The following is a 17,984-nucleotide window of genomic DNA, read 5'->3' as shown; positions in this document are numbered from 1 at the left end:
TGAAAAATGCTCTGTGGTCTTCAAGACTGCCCTTCAAGGTACCACTGTCACTATTGTCACTATATTAAAGATAGATAACCATATCTGAGAAATAGGCCACCCAATGCATATATAGTAAAGAGAGGATATAATGTTGACCTTTAAATTCCTAAACAGCCTAGGACCTGGATACTTTAAGAACAGCTTCATCAATAGGAATCTACCTAAATAATGAAATCAGCATTGCATGCCAAAGGATCCCATTCAGGTGCATGCAAAGGTATGGGCTTCTGAATTCACATATCCCCATCAACTGTTGCACTCTCCTAGCTTGAACACCACCACCACACACTAGAAATGTCAAAAAGAAAGACCACGTATTTTGACAAGACAGCACCAAATCCCTCTTTCAATAAATGCATAATTTACTGAGCGCCGTTTTGCATTAAGCACAGAAAATTGATTTTCCTACTGCTAGAAACTAATGAACACCTAGGCTTCGTTTGTCTCCTTAACTAGAAGTGTAACTCTTGTTTGAGTTAGCTTTTTGTCTTTCTTCTTCTGTGAAAGGATTAAGTCTACAGTGAGTCAACTCTTTAAAAAAGCTAATCTGAGATCTAAGAAGGTGCCTTCTTAGACCATTAGTCCATCGAACTGGCAGTATCTCTCCAGGGATTCAGACAAGTGTCTTTTCCAGCCCTACATGGAGATGTAAGAGAATTAACTCCGGGCTTTCTGCATGCAAAGCATATGCTCTTCCACTGAGCTATGACACCGACACATGTACTTACTTTTGTGAACTTTTCATATTAGTGAAGGATACCAAAAAAAGAAAGAAAGAAAGAAATGGGGAAGTACAAACACTAACAGGTTTATTGTTGCAGATTAACTTCTCATGGACTGCAGTACCACTTCATCAGTTGCATGAAGCTACACATATGATAGAGCAGGTTTAATCTGTGATAGTTTGTTCCTGTTTTGGAAATTTCAATTGGCCCAGAATTTGACAGCTAGGTTAATGTTTGGTGTTAGCTGCAGGAAGTGCATAAAACAAGTATTATGTGAGCCTTGCTGCTTGCGCATTTGTTTCCAGGCTAAATTCAAGGTCCTAGAGCTCACCTTTAAAGCCCTTAAACAGGTCTAACTCCAGGGTACTTGAGAGAGCTGGTTCACTTATGTTCCTTCCATTGCAATTTGGGAATGAACACCTGTTGAAAATCCTACCATTTATCAGGCTGATGGCCACGATCAAACGTTCAGTGTAGACCCAAATTATGGAACCATAATTACAAATGCACAGTTTTGCCCATTCCTCACAGTAACCATATTATAAACAAGATTAACCCTCACCCTCCTGGAGTTGGAAATCTGTGCTAAATTTTTAAAATGTTAGGAAGCGGGAACTGCAACTTAACCGCTAACCATTAGCATGAGAGTAAACATGAAAAGCTTTTATACAGAAGTGTGTATATTGCTGGGAGCTTCACGCATTGGAGGACAGAGAGTGCTAAGGCTGTTCAAAAAATGAAAACAAGATTAAACTAACAGCAAAAAAAATCCCAGATTAAACAAACAAATAAATAACCAACGCAGGCAGGCAGGCACTTTCAATAGCTTTTGGTAAAGTCAGTTAAAAGCATCATTTTCCCCTTAAGCAAGATGCGTTGAAAGGAGAATTCATCAAACCCTTACAGGTCCTGCACATCACACAAAAGGTCCATGTGCAGAGTGTGTGTCTGTGTGCACGCTCTCTCTCTCTCTCTCTCTCTCTCTCTCTCTCTCACACACACACACACACACACACACACACACTTCCCATCACAGCAAATGACTAGGAGCATATAAGACCTTGCTGTGTTAAACATACCTCTTGTACTGAACGAGCTGCTGGCTTGTCCTGATGATTGGCCAATATTAAAAATGGCAAAGTGCATAACTGTGGATGCTGAAGCGCAGAGTGCAGTTCATTTCTAGCAATTTCTAAATCATCTTCTGAAGAGGCACTGTCTAATACAAATATTACTCCTTGGGATCCTTGGTAGTAACGACTCCAGTACTTCCTAATATTGTCAGCTCCTTTAATGATAATTAAAAACAAAGCAAAAACAGAAATGTTGTCAGACCAAAAAGAACAATAAGATTAAGTGCTCATTTAAATAATTAACTATTTTGTGCTGTGAACCGCCCTGAGATCTTCAGATAAAGGGCGGTATGCAAATTTAATAATTAATAACTAATTCCATAGCTTGTATATAAAAATAAGCGAAGTCAATCTCTGCTCCTACTCATGTTCATATTTTAACCTTTTACATTCTCAGTAAAGTGTTATCAACTTAATGGGACATATTTTGGTCTTTAAAACATGGCCAATCTTCTCTGTTCCTAATACCAAAATGGCTACTGCTTTCTGGCTTTACTTTTGCCATTTTAATTGTCACCTGTTTTGCGAATTTTTAAAAAGTTGGATAAAAATATGAAAATAATAATAATTCTTTACTTTCACCACAATACCTTCATCTCTCTGTAGGACACTCATCCTAATACCTCTCTGCTCTATTTAATGGCTTCACTTCCCAATTTACAAATATTATTGGTTTTTTAACACTTTTAACTCTCTTTTGGACTGGTTCCTGCCTTCCTTACCAGACACTCCACTACTATTCTCATAATTCCTACCAGAGGTCTTCACAGATCCAATGCCACCTACCACTTAAGAAATATTTTTTTCCAAATGGCATTTAACCCTTCGTACAGCTTCTTTAAAGGCTACTTATTCTGCAGAGCCCCTTTTTATCCGGACTGCAAGAACTTCAGCTGGTCTAGAGAGAATAGAACTTGCAAATCATCATCATCCAATAGCACTTTATCAGCCCTAGGACTAAAAAGGGTAAGTGAATTTGCCTTTTGTTTTTCTATTCATTTTTACTTTCCCCTGAAACATCTCCAGCTGTCTGTTACTCAGATAATGAACTGACAGGACAATTTGTCTGTTCCAACTCAGAAATTTTGCCCTTATGCAACTGCTAAGCACCATATTGGGCACTAACCCAATGTCCTCATAGAAGGCTGTCAGCGTCCGGCAAAAATAAAAGCAGACTGCAAGCCTTACATAAATGAGAGTTCTGTTTAAATAAAACAGCAACTTTTTCTTCAAAGGAAAAAAGAGAAGAGTCATGTTTCTCAAGCAATCTTTTTCATCGGCAATTTATGTCAGCATTTAACAGATAGATTAGCAGCTGACCAATTTAATCCCATGCAGTGAGTCTCCTCAAAATGTAAAATTGAAAATAAAGTTTTTGATTTTTCTGGAGCCACACTGTCAGGGCTCCCTCTAGGTCCCAGCTCACAGAGCACCAACGCCAGGCTGATATTATGTACAAAAGTCTTTATTGAAGTATAATTTCCATTTTAAAGCCAGAGCGTGCAACCCTACGTCTAGACTCTAGACAGGCGAAGTCCCCTCTGAGTCACTGCCCCTTCCGCACCAGTTTAAGATCCTAGCCCGGCTCCACCTCCTGCGCTGTTCCTTCCTCCTCTGGGTCCTTCTGCCCCCTGGGGTTTCCTCCCTCCTGGACTCTTCTGACGCTGACCCCCCTGATTCTTGCCCTTCCTTCCAGCGGGCTTTGGGACCTGGCTCCCTATCCGGGCTACCTGCTGTGCCGCTCGCCTGTACATTTGAACTTGGCGCGCGCGCCCAGCCGGTGACTTTCCTCTTGACCGTTTCCCCGCTCTCCGATGGAGGCGTGGCCAATCCTGACTCATCTCCTCCCTCTGGTGGTGGGAAGACTGGTCCCGATGCCTGGGACTCCTCCCCCCCACTACGCTCTGGTGGGGACGCTGGTCCTGATTTCCAACTGCTGCTCAGGGAGTCCCCGCTGGCCCCTTCCTTCTGGGGTTTCCCCCTTGGCACCCCCTTGCCCTGGCCATCGGCGCTCCTCTCTGTGAATCTTCCGATTCGCTGGAGAGACTCGTGGACTCTCTCTGACCACTGTCACTGCCTACACCCCCCTCGTATTCCTCCTCCTCACTCTCCATTTGCTCCTTCTCCTGTGTCTCTGCTCCTGAACCCCTGACACACACTCAATGCATAAAAGAGATCATTAACATGATGATCAATAGGATGATCAGAACCAACATGCTAGAATCTCGTATAGGTAAATATATCCTTATTAAATAAGTTTAAAATTTTAAAGATTTGCCTTTTGTAATAGCCACAGAACTAAAGTTGCTTTGGAATTGAATACAGCAAACATATTTTGCCAGAAACGTAATATGTCCTGATTTCTATCAATATACAAGATTCTACTCGCCTCTCCCTTCCTATTTAGAGTTTCCTTTCAGATTTCCATTCATAAGCAACTCAGTCTTGGGAAAATTACCAGATTTCAAACCAGTATCACATCCAATACTTCAGACACAGTTCATAGAAGATTCTCAGTTCAGGAATAGGCAGATACTACTGGCAAACTAAACAGCTCGTTGATTTTTTCCCTTTGGTTCCCAATAAGCTTTCTTGAGTTGTTCCATGAGTATATGGATGAAATAAATAAATACCGTATTTTTTGCTCTATAAGACTCACTTTTTCCCTCCTAAAAAGTCAGGGGAAATGTGTGTGCGTCTTATGGAGCGAATCCAGGCTGCGCAGCTATCCCAGAAGCCAGAATAGCAAGAGGGATCGCGGCTTTCGCTGCGCAGCTGTTCTGGCTTCTGGGATTAACAATATTTTTTTTCTTGTTTTCATCCTCCAAAAACTAGGCGCATCTTGTGGTCTGGTGCGTCTTATAGAGCGAAAAATACAGTACGTAGACAGCAGCCTTGGACAGCTTCCTCCTTTATCTGAGGCCACTGGCGGCCATGATTATTATGTTCTACTACCACTGTCAGAGGAAGTATGCCTCTCTTCCTGGGAATCACGCGTGGCAGACTGCTGTTGCACTCATATCCTGCTTGCAGGGTTCCCACAAGCATCTGGTTGGCTGTTGTGAAAACAGAATGCTGGACTAGCTCGGCCATTGGCCACTTGAGCAATATCGCCAAATGGGAAGCATTTCATCATTAGCTACTTTTAAGAGGAATACTTCCATTAAAGAGGCATCACCATACAGAATTGTTTTCTGTATGGAAACAACGGATACAGTGGTACCTCAGTTTTCAAGCGTCTTGGAAGCCTAACATTTCGGAACCCAAACGCCAAAAACCCAGAAGTAATTGCTTCCATTTTTCAACGCGCCTTGGAAGTTGAACAGCTTCTGCTGTGTTTTTTTTCTTTTTTCTCCATTGACTTTGCAAACCTTCCTTTGCGCCTCAGTTGTCGAACATTTCGGAAGTTGAACGGTCTTCCGGAATGGATTACATTCAACAACTGAGGTACCACGGTATGGAGATTTAATAATTGTGGATTAGTATCTTGGCTAGAGTCTGCTTAGTAGATGTAAGTAATTGCAGCTGTAATAAATTGCAGTTTTAGTGTGGTAGCACCTACACTTGGGAACTCCCTGTCTATTGGCATCAGGCAGGCATCTTCACTGTACCACTTTTGGGGTGCTTAAAACATTTTTGTTTAGGTAAGCTTATCCAGACTCATATGTGTTGACATGTTTTAATCTTTTTTTTTACTGTTATTTTAAATTATGTTTAAGTGTTTTTTATTGTTTTTAACTGTTTTTAATTGATCATTAAATTGAACAGTGGTACTTCGGGTTACATACGCTTCAGGTTACAGACTCCGCTAACGCAGAAATAGTGCTTCAGGTTAAGAACTTTGCTTCAGGATAAGAATAGAAATCAGGCTCCGGCGGCGCATCAGGCCCCATTAGCTAAAGTGGTGCCTCAGGTTAAGAACAGTTTCAGGTTAAGAACGGATCTCCGGAACGAATTAAGTACTTAATCCGAGGTACCACTGTACTTATAGGTTTTACTACACTCAAGGAGTATCTGCATTTTGTTAAATGAAGTAAAATAACTATCTCTTCAATGTGTACTTCAATACAGTAGCCTAAACTGATAATACCATTCATATGAATTAGGAGGTTCTCAGGTTTTTTGCTACTCAGAGATCTGTCTTGGCTAAAGTTTCAAAAATTATCATTCCTTACACTGGGTGCACACTCTTTCAAGATACCACATTCCCAGCATTTGTATGGATATTATTTTTAATGCTTTACTAGTCCTACTTCTGAACCAGTGTCAGTGGTGCAATAATCCATCTCTGCACAATACATGACATAAGACAGGAGTAAAGCCAGATCACTATTGCAGGCCATGTTCAACTAATGAGTCCCACTAGCAGAAGCCAGCAGAAAGTCTTCTGCTAGCTCAACATGAATCCCCCCCTTCTCCCCGCTTTGACTGGGAGAACCCTCAGAATAGCATGCTGGGGGCGGAGGGAGAGGGTCGTTCCATCTGGCAAGCTGAAATGCTTGCGCTGACAGAACTGCCATAATGGTACGTTGAATTCCTCCCTTTAAGTAGATACATAAATTATGGGAGTTGTGCATTGCAAAGTAGAAGTGCAAGCTCTGCACCTCAGCTGCTATTCTGAATTTCCCTTGCTTTCATCCTGCATCATGTCCACTCTAGATTGTACTCCTTTAAGCTTATGCTTAGTATCTAGCGGTCACAGGTGCTTGTTAAGTATTAAATAAAATATTATTTATTATCATTAAGAGAGAGAGACCAAGAAATGGAAAACTACCAGTCAGATATTCAGTTGATTAATAGTGTTATACCTCCAAGCTCTTTTACATTCAAGATGGCATTCTGGAATGGCACTGCTTTTATGCTAAAACCTGAAATCAGAACAAAAAAAGTTAGTAATTTTTGCAGTGCAGAGACTATCCAAAGCAGTATGCTTGTTAATAGTAGTAGTACTCCTCTCTGCTTTGGGCCTTCAACCTCTTGTGATCTTTAAGTGCCTGGGCAAGGTTTCAAAAGTTATCTTCTCCCTAATCCCTTCCCTAATCCCAGGCCCTTCCCTTTCCTCCATTCCTCCGAGAATCATTTTGCTGCCAAAAATATTTAGAATTACTTCAAAACATGAATCATAGAAGCAGGATAGTTATATAAAATAAAACAGTGTAACAGTATTTTGCAAAATTTTGACAGAATTAGGGGCATATTTTTATTTTTTGGAAAGGAAGCAGAGGAGACACACGCTTCCAAATTCTGTTTTCCATATTCTATTTTAGCTGATTGTAAAGTTTATCCTTATTCCATCCAGATAATAGGTACAACAGCAGTGGATTCAAAAGGCTGATGGAAGATTATCGGTTGCTTTCCAATTCTGTTTATCTCTCTACATTCTTTCAATTCATACCACTCTGTGAAATCAAATTAATCTCTCTGTAATGAGAAATTGTACAAACTGATATCTAAATGCAAAATTCAGAGCCTCCCAAACTCAAAAATAATTTATCATTACATATTTTCAGAGACACCTGGGGCACAACGTTTTTTTTAGGATTAGAACTGGATATACATTTCAGTAAACCTGAAGCAGTGAGTGGGTTAAGGGTGTGGCAGAAGACAAAGGATGGAAAGGTGCCAATCTAGAAACAGCTGCTCCAGGCGAGGTAGGAACAGTTCCTTAAACTGGAGCAGCTGGACTTCTCTAAAAAGGTATCTGCAGGAGGGCAATCCAGTAAACACTGCTTCCTCACATTCCTTTAGTCCATTCACCTGCTACCCAGTACCTAGGATCAGGGCCAAATGATCGTCTACAGCGATGCTTTCCCAGTTTCCCTGCACCCCATTAGCTGCAGTGCAGACTACATGTACAGGCCTCTGTAGTAGTCAAGTTTTTCTTCAGGACAAGTTTACTACCCATATGGGAAGAGAAAGTAGTCAGTGATGTGTAGGGGACCTCACTGCCAGCTCTGAGTAACACTAGATGACCCTTGGGGTCCCTTCCAACTCTATGAGTCTATGGGATAGATTTGACCCACTCCTGGTGCTTCCATACCTAACCCTCCAGAAATCATTAAAACTAAGCAGCTTTGGTTACTTATTTCAATTGTTTTGAGTGAATCCCTTTAGTTTGCAAATGCATCCAAAGTTGCATCTTCTCCTGGGTATGAGTATACAAGGCAACATAATCAATTACCTACCAATTTTATTTTTATTGCTCACTGCCACAGTGCACATTTCACACAGTAAACGGTAAGAATGCAGAGGTTAGACTCAAATCCTGCCTTGGCTATTTTCTTCTTCTCCGAAACATTTATATTGATTTTTCAACATTAATAAAGTAAATCAAAATAAAGACGGAATTTATATGTCAGTACACATAAGCTCCAGCGTTCAAAACTCCCATTGTTTTAGGCACATTTTGCGAAAGGGGATTTCATTAATGCAAGCAGTTTCTGAGCTCTGGGAGCAGTACTGTGCCTAAGATTTCAGATTAAAACTGCCACTGCTGAAACAACAGTAGACCTTTTTCTGCCTCCTCACTTCCAGCTCTTAGGACTGCAGAAGAGACCCTCATAAGAATATTAGGGGGAAAGGCAGGGGAAGTATGGCTTTGTTTTTTTGCAGTTTTCAGAGGAGGACTAGACCATGTGAAAAATTAATATAAGATTTTAGCTGCAGTTTGTTCATTTTCAGCTTTGTATTCTTGTTATAAAAATGTGTGCGTAGACATTCCGTTGTGGCAGCCATAACCCAGGTTTAAGGTGCCATTCAGCTCCTAGCTTTCACATCTCAGTTTCTAACACTGTCTAAGATGTTCTGATAAGCACAATACTTTTCTGTACTGTACATATGTAGGACACTGAACATATTACACATATTATGTATCCATTTTGCAGCCCTTCCATAGATGAGCAGTGGTTTCATCTTAGTTGTCCATCCCAGTCAATTTCTGCAAATGTGAATAAACAAACCCTAATGTGTGTAAAGTAAGCTCCCTATATTAAATGCTTGGTTAAAATATACAATACTCAGTCTGCACCCCCTGCATTTGTACTGGATCATATAGACAGAAGGGTGTCATCAACCTTCTTCAGTGATAAGCATTCCTAAAGCACAATATGAAAACATACCAAAATTCCTACAGCAGCTACTAATTAACTGAAGGGCTTCTTTAGTATGAAATCTGTCTTGGGGTCAAACTACACATGATGTTGGAGCTTCATGTCTTTCTTTCGTTCTGAAAAACCAGCAGTGTCTTGTGCATGACTGGATCAGGACCACAGCACAGCTAAGTCCAAGTAACCCGCCCAAGAAACACTGCTATATACTCCAGAAGGGAAATTAAAAGGCTTAAAAGCTTAAAGTTCTCAGGTTTCCCCCTTCACAGCTTATCACAACCTGGAATGGAGAGGATTTAATTGGGGCCAAAGAAGAGAGATAAAGGATTTGAGCTTCTCCTCTTGTACTATTGCCCAAAAACAAACAGCTGTTTTCACATTTAAAACACCTAATGAACCCCGTCAACGAAAGCCCTGCACAAAGATTTCTGCTTGTGCAATGGGGCTTTCCTCCTATCTCCACCTGTACACCTCCAGCGAACCTTGAAATCAGCTTTCAAGGAAGAATCCCCAGAACAGTGCAAGGGGGGAGGCGAACAGGGTTCGATTCACTTGGCAAGCTGATATGCTTGTGCAGATGAAACATTTGTAATAGCCTGATGTTGAATTCCACATGATGTGTAGTTTGGCCGTCCATATTTTAGGTTTAATGCAAAGAAATAGAGATGTTTCACTGAACAGCAAGTTCAAATATAATAGGTAGATAATATCCTTGAGTTGTTATTTAAGGGGCATGCTGAGAAATGCAAAATAAACAGCATAGGAAGCCAAATGCTGGACTCCCAGCACAGCCAATAATTTGGGATAATGGCAGTTGTAGTCTAACAAGATCTGGCCTCCTGGTATACAGTAAATATATCCTGCCTATATACTTGATCACTACAGCTTCACATCTGAATTATTACCGTATTTTTCGCCCTATAGGACGCACTTTTTCCCCTCCCAAAATGAAGGGGAAATGTGTGTGCGTCCTATGGGGCGAATGCAGGCTTTCGCTGAAGCCTGGAGAGCGAGAGGGGTCGGTGCGCACCCGCTGCTTGCGGAGAGTTGCCTGCATGCAGAAGCCTGCGTGCTGAGCTCAGCGCGTCCAGGCTTCGGGGACCTCTCCGCAAGCAGCGGGAGCCAGCGCTGGGCTCCCACGGCTTGCAGAGAGCTGCCTGTTTGGGGGCTGTTGGAGAGTTTGGGGGCTGTTGGAGAGTTGCCTGCATGCTGAGCTCAGCGCGTCCAGGCTTCGCGGACCTCTCCGCAAGCAGTGGGAGCCAGCGCTGGGCTCCCACGGCTTGCAGAGAGCTGCCTGTTTGGGGGCTGGGGCGGGGGAAGCTCGTGCCTCCCCCGCCCCAGCCCCGCATCTGGGGGGGGGGAATAAATTTTTTCCCTTTATTTCCCCCCCAAAAAACTAGGTGCGCCTTATGGGACGGTGCGTCCTATAGGGCGAAAAATACGGTATTTATTAAAGGACACAACAAGCTGCAGCTAAATGGATAGACACTAAATACTCAAATGGGCAACTTTCATATTATTTGCACAGAATTACAATTCAGATATTTACCCCAATGGAAGATGTTAAGCATTCTTTAAACACACACTTTACTTTGGTTTGAAATAAGCCAAATAGTTTTGCCACAATTTTGAAAGATATATCTAGTTTAAGAAGTTACATAAAGCATTAGCTTACCTGTTGTCGATACTATATTATCTCTATTTTCACTGCAGAGCTGAGACAGTAGACTAGTCTTGCCAGAGCCAGTGAGACCTATGCAAACCAAGTCATACTCTGGTCGTGGTGGTGGAGGCCCTTTGCAGCAAAGTGCTCGAAAACACTGTTGAGGAAAGCATAAAGAAGAAGATTTAATATTTAATATCACACAATTTTAATATTAATAATTTTTTAAAAAAATGTCCAAGAAAGAAGACAAACAGAACTTTGGTAAAAGTCAATGGGATTACTATGTTGAATCGAGATTATTACAGATGAATTGGGCCTAAAGCACACCCTGTTTTTGCCATATCATTGCATTCAAAGAATTGTTCCAGGTACATTTCAGTATGTTTCTCAAAAAGATTTTTAGCCACTACATTTCACTACACACATAAGACTGCATTCTTAAATATGTCACTCTCTTTAAAGAAGACTAGGATCATTGCTTGTTGCCCAGCCAACATATTTCTTATTAGACTAGGAAAACAAGTAATCCATTTACTTAACAATCAATATCACATGACTAGCTAATCATAAAATGCACTACTCCATTTGATAAATTATACTGTATGTCCTTTCATAGAGCCAACAACTTAATGAAGGAAGCCCTTCTTGCCTCTTTTGAAATCCTTCCTCAAGTATGCCAAATCACACAACAGGCTTGAATGACCTAGTTCCCTCCTATTTTAATCTTTTGTTATGGTTGTCTCAAGTGAGAATAACTATCAACCATCTTCATATTTCCCATTTATACAGAAACTAAAGGCAAGATGCTAAATTCAAGATACTAAACCTCAGATATACGTTACATCATACAAAGAAACAATGAAAGCATAAAAGTTGCTGTAAAGATACAATCTCCAGATGATATATTAAAAAGCAGAGACATCACCTTGCCGACAAAGGTCCGTGTAGTTAAAGCTATGGTTTCCCCAGTAGTGATGTATGGAAGTGAGAGCTGGACCATAAAGAAGGCTGATCGCCGAAGAATTGATGGTTTTGAATTATAGTGCTGGAGGAGACTCCTGAGAGTCGCATGGACTGCAAGAAGATCAAACCTATCCATTCTTAAGGAAATCAGCCCTGAGTGCTGACTGGAAGGACATATTCTGAAGCTGAGGCTCCAATACTTTGGCCATCTCATGAGAAGAGAAGACTCCCTGGAAAAGACCCTGATGTTGGGAAAGATTGAGAGCACAAGGAGAAGGGGACGACGAGGACGAGATGGTTGGACGGTGTTCTCAAAGCTACTAACATGAGTTTGACCAAACTGCGGGAGGCAGTGAAAGACAGGAGTGCCTGGTGTGCTCTAGTCCACGGGGTCACGAAGAGTCGGACACAACTAAACGACTAAACAACAACAACAGTGTTAAAACTTAAGGGAACTATTTGAAGGTTCATTCCATACTATCACCAGGTCCTGGAGGCAAAACTTTGCTTAAGTTACATTTATGCATAATTTTGTACCTACAGCTAAATCGGTGATATTAAATATTGTGAGATGAAGTTCAGAGCCCTAACTTTCCTTTGCTGGTAGCAAGAATAGAACAAGAACACCAGTGCAAGAGTGAAGACTCTTCCACAGCAGAACAGTAATATAGAAAAATATGATCCCTTGCACTAATGACCACATTAACAAAACAAATTTGTGCCTATAATGGGCAAGGTGACTCAGACTCATTTATAGATGACTGGCATTCTATTCATTTCTGATAATCAGCCATTGGTTAAAAGTTTCCTGAGATGATAGATAGATAGATAGATAGATAGATAGATAGATAGATGTGGTCAGATATATTTATGGCATAGTTGTTGTTTTTTAATATAATTCAGCACCATTCCAGTTGATGTACTGATGTGGTATTCTCCCTACCATGCTTCAGTTGTTTCAGTATATAGTTTTCTTTCTTTAAAAATTATATCATTTCCCACTTTTCAATAAAAAACTATTTTTTAAAAAAGATTACTATATTAATAGCAATGTACTTGTGTGTATTATTCCTTTGCAATATCTTAAAAATCATTGGTCTTCTGAAAAACAAAACCTCATTTTTCCTATGGGACTTATTATTTTACCTTCTAAGACTACGTCAATTTTTTTTTAATAGATTTCAAAAGGCAAATAAATTCTCAACACATCAGGAGCCAAAGGTGGTAAGAATACCTCAAGAACCTGCTGCTGGAGTTTATAGTGCTTTAGAGAAAAGATTCTGAACATTAAACATGCAGTTATATAAAGGTTGTACCTTCATACTTAACAGATCTGCACCTGTGTTTATACAACACAGTATTTCTTAGCTTAATCACTACAGTTGATTTGTTATTGTAGTTAGAACCAGACAGTAAATATAGCTACGGGACAATAAACTGCATTTTTTTAAACGCCTCAACTTGTTACCTAGATTCATTATATAGAGCAGGGCCTTGCCATTAGAACAGAGCTTCATATAACCTGCCAGCTGGTGAACAAAGCTGAAGATTACTTCCCACGTTACAGATCATGGGTTGTATCTAACTAAGTTCAGCTCAGAGTCAATCGACTGAAATTAACATAAGTAGAAGAGAGGGCTATTGTGGACCTCCCATAAGCATCTGGTTGGCTACTGACTAAACAGAATGCTAGGTTAGATGGGTTCTTGGCCTGGTCCAGCAAGGCTCTTCAATGGTTCTCCTTTCTTTATATTGGTAATTAGTCTGTATAATGAAGCATGTATTATTTATTTTTAAATTTCAAAACCCAGAACATTTATTGAAAGTGTGTGTGATAGGTAGCGTACAGTGGGCTCAAGCCCCTGCTGCAAGGTATGTGGCAGAATTATACTTATCATCATTATATTAAATGGCATCTCACTAAAAATAAGGTAATTTACCGTACTTTTCCGTGTATAAGACGCGCGCGCCCCGCGTATAAGACACCCCCTATTTGGGGGGACTAAAATTAAAGGGAATGGGGGGGAATGGCCCAAAGTTGTTGAGCTCTTTTGGGGGAGAATTGACCAGAGTTGTTGAGCTTTTTTGGGGGGGATGCCCATGGTTGTTGAGCAATTATTGGTGGGGAACGACGAAGATCACTCACCCAACTGGCAAACGCTAACAAGCCAAACTGCAGAAGCGGCAGCCAATTCAAAGCAGCCCCTTACGCATTCACAAATAACACACACAATTGACAAAGCAGCAGCCAATCCAAAGCAGCCCTTGCCGCAGACACCGTTCACCCACCCAACTGCTAGATCCTACTCGCGGATGCAACTAATCGCCCATCCCCCCTCTGCACTACCCATGTATAAGATGACCCCCCATTTTTTTTACTTTATTTTGGAGTAAAAAACCTTCGCCTAATACATGGAAAAGTACGGTATATGGCTTTGCAAAAGGTTTGGGTGATTAAGCCCCTATACTTCAGCACTTGCTTTAGCAAAGTACATGTTAACATGTAATATTCCCAAGTACCAAACAAAATCTGCATTGTTATATGATACACAAAATGTTACACATCTTAGCAAATTTTATCCCCATTCTTCCTATATGTAGCCAGAGGAAGCTTGTCATGGATGATTTATATTATTGTAAGGCAGAGGCTTTGATTTAGCTAAGGATCTGAGTCAGCTGGGTCACTTTGGGATTCAAACATCATTTCAGTACAACATGAAGTGAGCAAAAGAATGTGAAAGACAATGGGGAAGGGTGTAGGAAAAAACTGTCTAATATAGAACACAGACAAGATAGTTCCTACCTACAATTCTGCCTCCATCTATTATTATTTTGTTGCTCTATGTTTTCATATTTCTACAATCTAATAGGCTCTCTCTGAACCATCTTATTCCAAGTGTTTGTCTCCACACAAGCCAATCGTAGAGAAGGAAGGTTAGGATTTCCAATTAACAGCAGAAGAAGGGTCGCTAGATTTGTAAGTGGATGATGTGCTTCATCCTTTGATAGCTCATTAAATCAGGAATGTCATCCCTAGAGCTGCATGTGGTCTGTTCCCACATTCCCTACCTGTTATAGAAAATGGTTTCAGTAAGTAGGGACATGGGCTGGGCTGGTTGATGCCTCTTTTTTTCTGAAGTATTAAGAAATTGGGCAATGAATCCTGGGAAAGTTGCACAAACCATTAAATGCTACCTCATCCCACACAAACTACCATACTCCCTAAATCCCAGATTACCAATTACAGATTCTCAAAAGCTCTTGTAATGAAAACTCAGGAGAAGATAGAAGGAAGCAAAACTAGCAACATTAGAGACAACATTACTTAGACTGAAGAGAGAGAAAACAAACCACTGATGGAAAAACACAAGAAACCAATGAGGAATATAAATATGGAGAAGCTGAGGAAACAGCTCCCCTTGTCATTTCCTGTTAAAATGAAAGATGGGCGCAGATTATTCAACAATAGCCTGGAGCACAAAGCTGTGCTAAAAGCCATCCTTTTACAGATCTTCAACTAAGCTAGAAAAGCTTCTTCAATATGATTCATGAATAAAGTATGCTACAAGCTTGGCTAACTGAGCCCTGTTTTGTGAGTACCATAGATGTATTGATAAATATTCTACAACTGCCAACTACAACCAACTAAACAAGCATTAATTTGAACACTCACACTTCCATTGTCTCCCGAGACAGAAGCATGCCAACCAACCATAGGACCATAGAACCAAGCATTTGAATAACATTTAAAGGGCTACTAACTGTATTTTAAAACTAATTTAGACACCTCTACCATCCCAACTTGTTTGTAAAAGGATCAGTTATACACCAAGCCTGTGAAATTCCATTTCACTCAAACCCTTTCTTGTGAGCATAGCCAACACAGGAGCCAAGCACCAATTTCATACTCACACAAACATGTAGCCACTATCATGTGCGAATCAGCCTAAGAAATGGTGGCATTCTTTAAGTATGGATTAAGGAAGAGCCTTACAAAATGAGCAGGAGGGCTCCCACACACAGCAGTGAAGGGATACACATCCCCATTTAAAGGGTGGGCAGCATATCACCAGGAAGTGCACAATCTAAAATTGCTTAACTGCACCAGTGTCTTCCAACAAGAATTTTGCAGGTGGAATAAAGGTTTCCTGTGCCTGTAATATTCCTCTCCTTAATTAGGAAAGAGCTGAAATTTCAGAAGACTGTTTCACAACTATTGTCCACAATAGGGCAGATTGTTAATAATAAAAAACCCTTATGAGAAACTGAGCCAGACAATGTTGTTACAAAGCATGTGTATCCTAGCACTTCCTTCTTTGAGGAGACCCCAGTTTTCCGCTCTATTACAGCCACTATCCACTTCAGTGACTAGCCCTTTCTGTTGTCTTGGTCTTTAGAAAAACACACAATATTTTTACAGTCTTGAGCCTGGGGTTTTTTATATTTGCTTATTCACACACAGTGCTGCGCATTAAGATTACTATTGTATGTTGACTGCAGAAAAACAACAATTTGCCAAAGGCATGGGCTTTAGAAAACAGATCACGGTGCCCTCTGCAATAGAGCAAGAGCTCCAATACGTCTAGGACAAGTAAATGAAAGGAACAGGGCGTTGTCGTTTTCTAAAGGGCACTGTTCTTTCGTTTGTTATCTAAAAGCCAGACAAGTACCACATCATATGCGGCTACAGAAGACTAGACATCTTGTTCAATGCAGGACTATAAAAATACAAAGAAAGAGATGCACAAAGTTTATTCTACCCTTTTTATTTTTATTTAGCTTTATATTATTGGTTTGGGGGTGCTAATGAGCAAAATAGATATTATGCCCTGCCAAATTAAATTATAGGCAGTCATAAAACCAATGTTTTACTTAACCTGACATGTCCAGATTAGGGTGAAGAGACATCCTGATGATAGTTTAAAACTATTAAAATGCAAGAATGAGGCTTCAGTGCTGCGAATTCTGTATGCAATGTACTATTATATTTGCAAGCAGAGTTTAGATAAGCCGTTGTTCAGTTCATTTTAAATAAACGGCCTCCCAAAAGCTTTCATTTGAAGTTGTACAACTTCCTTGTACAGACCAAGGTTATTTATTTACTCACTGCACTTAATATCCCATTCTTCAGTCTGAAGACTTCCAGGACAATTTGCAAATATTTAAGAACAAAACAATACAATCAGTTAAAAGCAGCAGCAGCAGCACAAAAATGGAATCTCACCAGACCAAATGAGTAAAAAAGAAAAATTAAAAAGCAAAAATATTTAAAAGGCCTGAGGGAATTTTAAAAAAAGTATTCACCTGGTTTCAAAATGCCATTTCCCAGGGACAGCATTCCAAAGTTGGGGTACCAAAACAAGGCCTCGTTTTCCCGTCTCTAATTGTGTGCCCCTCCAAAAACAGGGAGGTGCACCCAAAGCATGGCCTCTGAAGATCATGATGTTCAGAAAATTTCATTCATTCATTCATTCATTCATTCATTCAGGGTTGCTGCACACATTTTGCAACAACTCACTCTGGTTTGCCACCAAGTGTACAATACCAGCTTTCTGATGAGGATATCTGTATATGTGTTTTTTCATGTCTAGATGCTACCTTTTTACCTACCTCTTGCTTATACTTGTGCTTCAGACCTATGAATAGTGCCAGAAGGAGGGTCCAAAATATTACAATAACCAGAAGCAGGTGCAAAACAAGGAAACTGTTTTTAGAAGATGATTGAAAGGCAATAAATTAAAGTCATTTTAAGAATGTTCTTCAAGTACCTTTTTCACTCCAGCCTTTTTGAGTTATCTTTTCTGTTTACAAGAACATGGTGGGTACCAGCAACAGAAAAGTCAGAGAAGCCTAAATTTCCCTGAAATCAATGGGCCATAAGCACTCAACTTACAGATATAAACAGATTACACATCTTTAACTAGCTCTGGACTTCATCCAATCTCTTGTAAGGCTTAACACCATGATGTTCTCAATCTCCTAATTACTATAGGAATACTATTTTCAATTGTGTTGAAAGGGCAAGGCAACTGTCATTTTGCTAACTGCATTTTATTAGTAGTTCTTGTTTCTACTTCTGCAAGTCGTTTTTTTCCTACAAAGAACACAGCACATTCTCGGCCCATTTCTTGGTTCAAACCCGTTTCCTTAACTTTATCTATTCTTCAGGATGGAACCATAACTGAAGTTGTCAATTATGGTTTCTCAGTTCTGAAATCTTAAAAGTTCAGTTCTCCCCATTTTCTCATCAGCTTGCTTTTTTAAAAAAAACCATTTGTGCACATTTTTGAAAGCAAGCAGGCCTCCAAATTTGTTCTCCTTTCTCCTCCTTACCGTAAAGTCAAATTGC

At 40.3% G+C, this 17,984-nt stretch overlaps 1 protein-coding gene across 6 annotated transcripts in view; it reads right to left on the bottom strand.

Moving 5' to 3' along the window:
• Window positions 1-597: 597 nt before the first annotated feature.
• The window catches only part of ARL15 (ARF like GTPase 15), a 100,977-nt gene continuing 83,590 nt past the window's right edge, over window positions 598-17,984 (bottom strand). For 4 of the 6 annotated variants that reach the window (XM_081881698.1, XM_081881697.1, XM_081881699.1 and 1 more), the window contains 4 exons: window positions 10,682-10,826; window positions 6,709-6,768; window positions 1,847-2,055; window positions 598-678 (listed from right to left, as the gene is read on the bottom strand). In XM_081881698.1, coding sequence (XP_081737824.1) covers window positions 613-678; window positions 1,847-2,055; window positions 6,709-6,768; window positions 10,682-10,826 — 480 coding nt within the window. In that variant the 3' untranslated portion in view covers window positions 598-612. Of the gene's footprint in view, window positions 679-1,846; window positions 2,056-6,708; window positions 6,769-10,681; window positions 10,827-11,597; window positions 11,933-15,308; window positions 15,366-17,984 lie in introns of those variants that run through there. The other 2 variants (XM_081881700.1, XM_081881702.1) reach the window with 2 other exon arrangements.

The sequence above is a fragment of the Podarcis erhardii genome, assembly GCF_964252035.2.
Source record: "Podarcis erhardii genome assembly, chromosome: 11".
NCBI lineage: Eukaryota > Metazoa > Chordata > Lepidosauria > Squamata > Lacertidae > Podarcis > Podarcis erhardii.
Note: the sequence above shows the minus strand (reverse complement) of the source record. Positions and strands in the feature narration are given on the sequence as shown.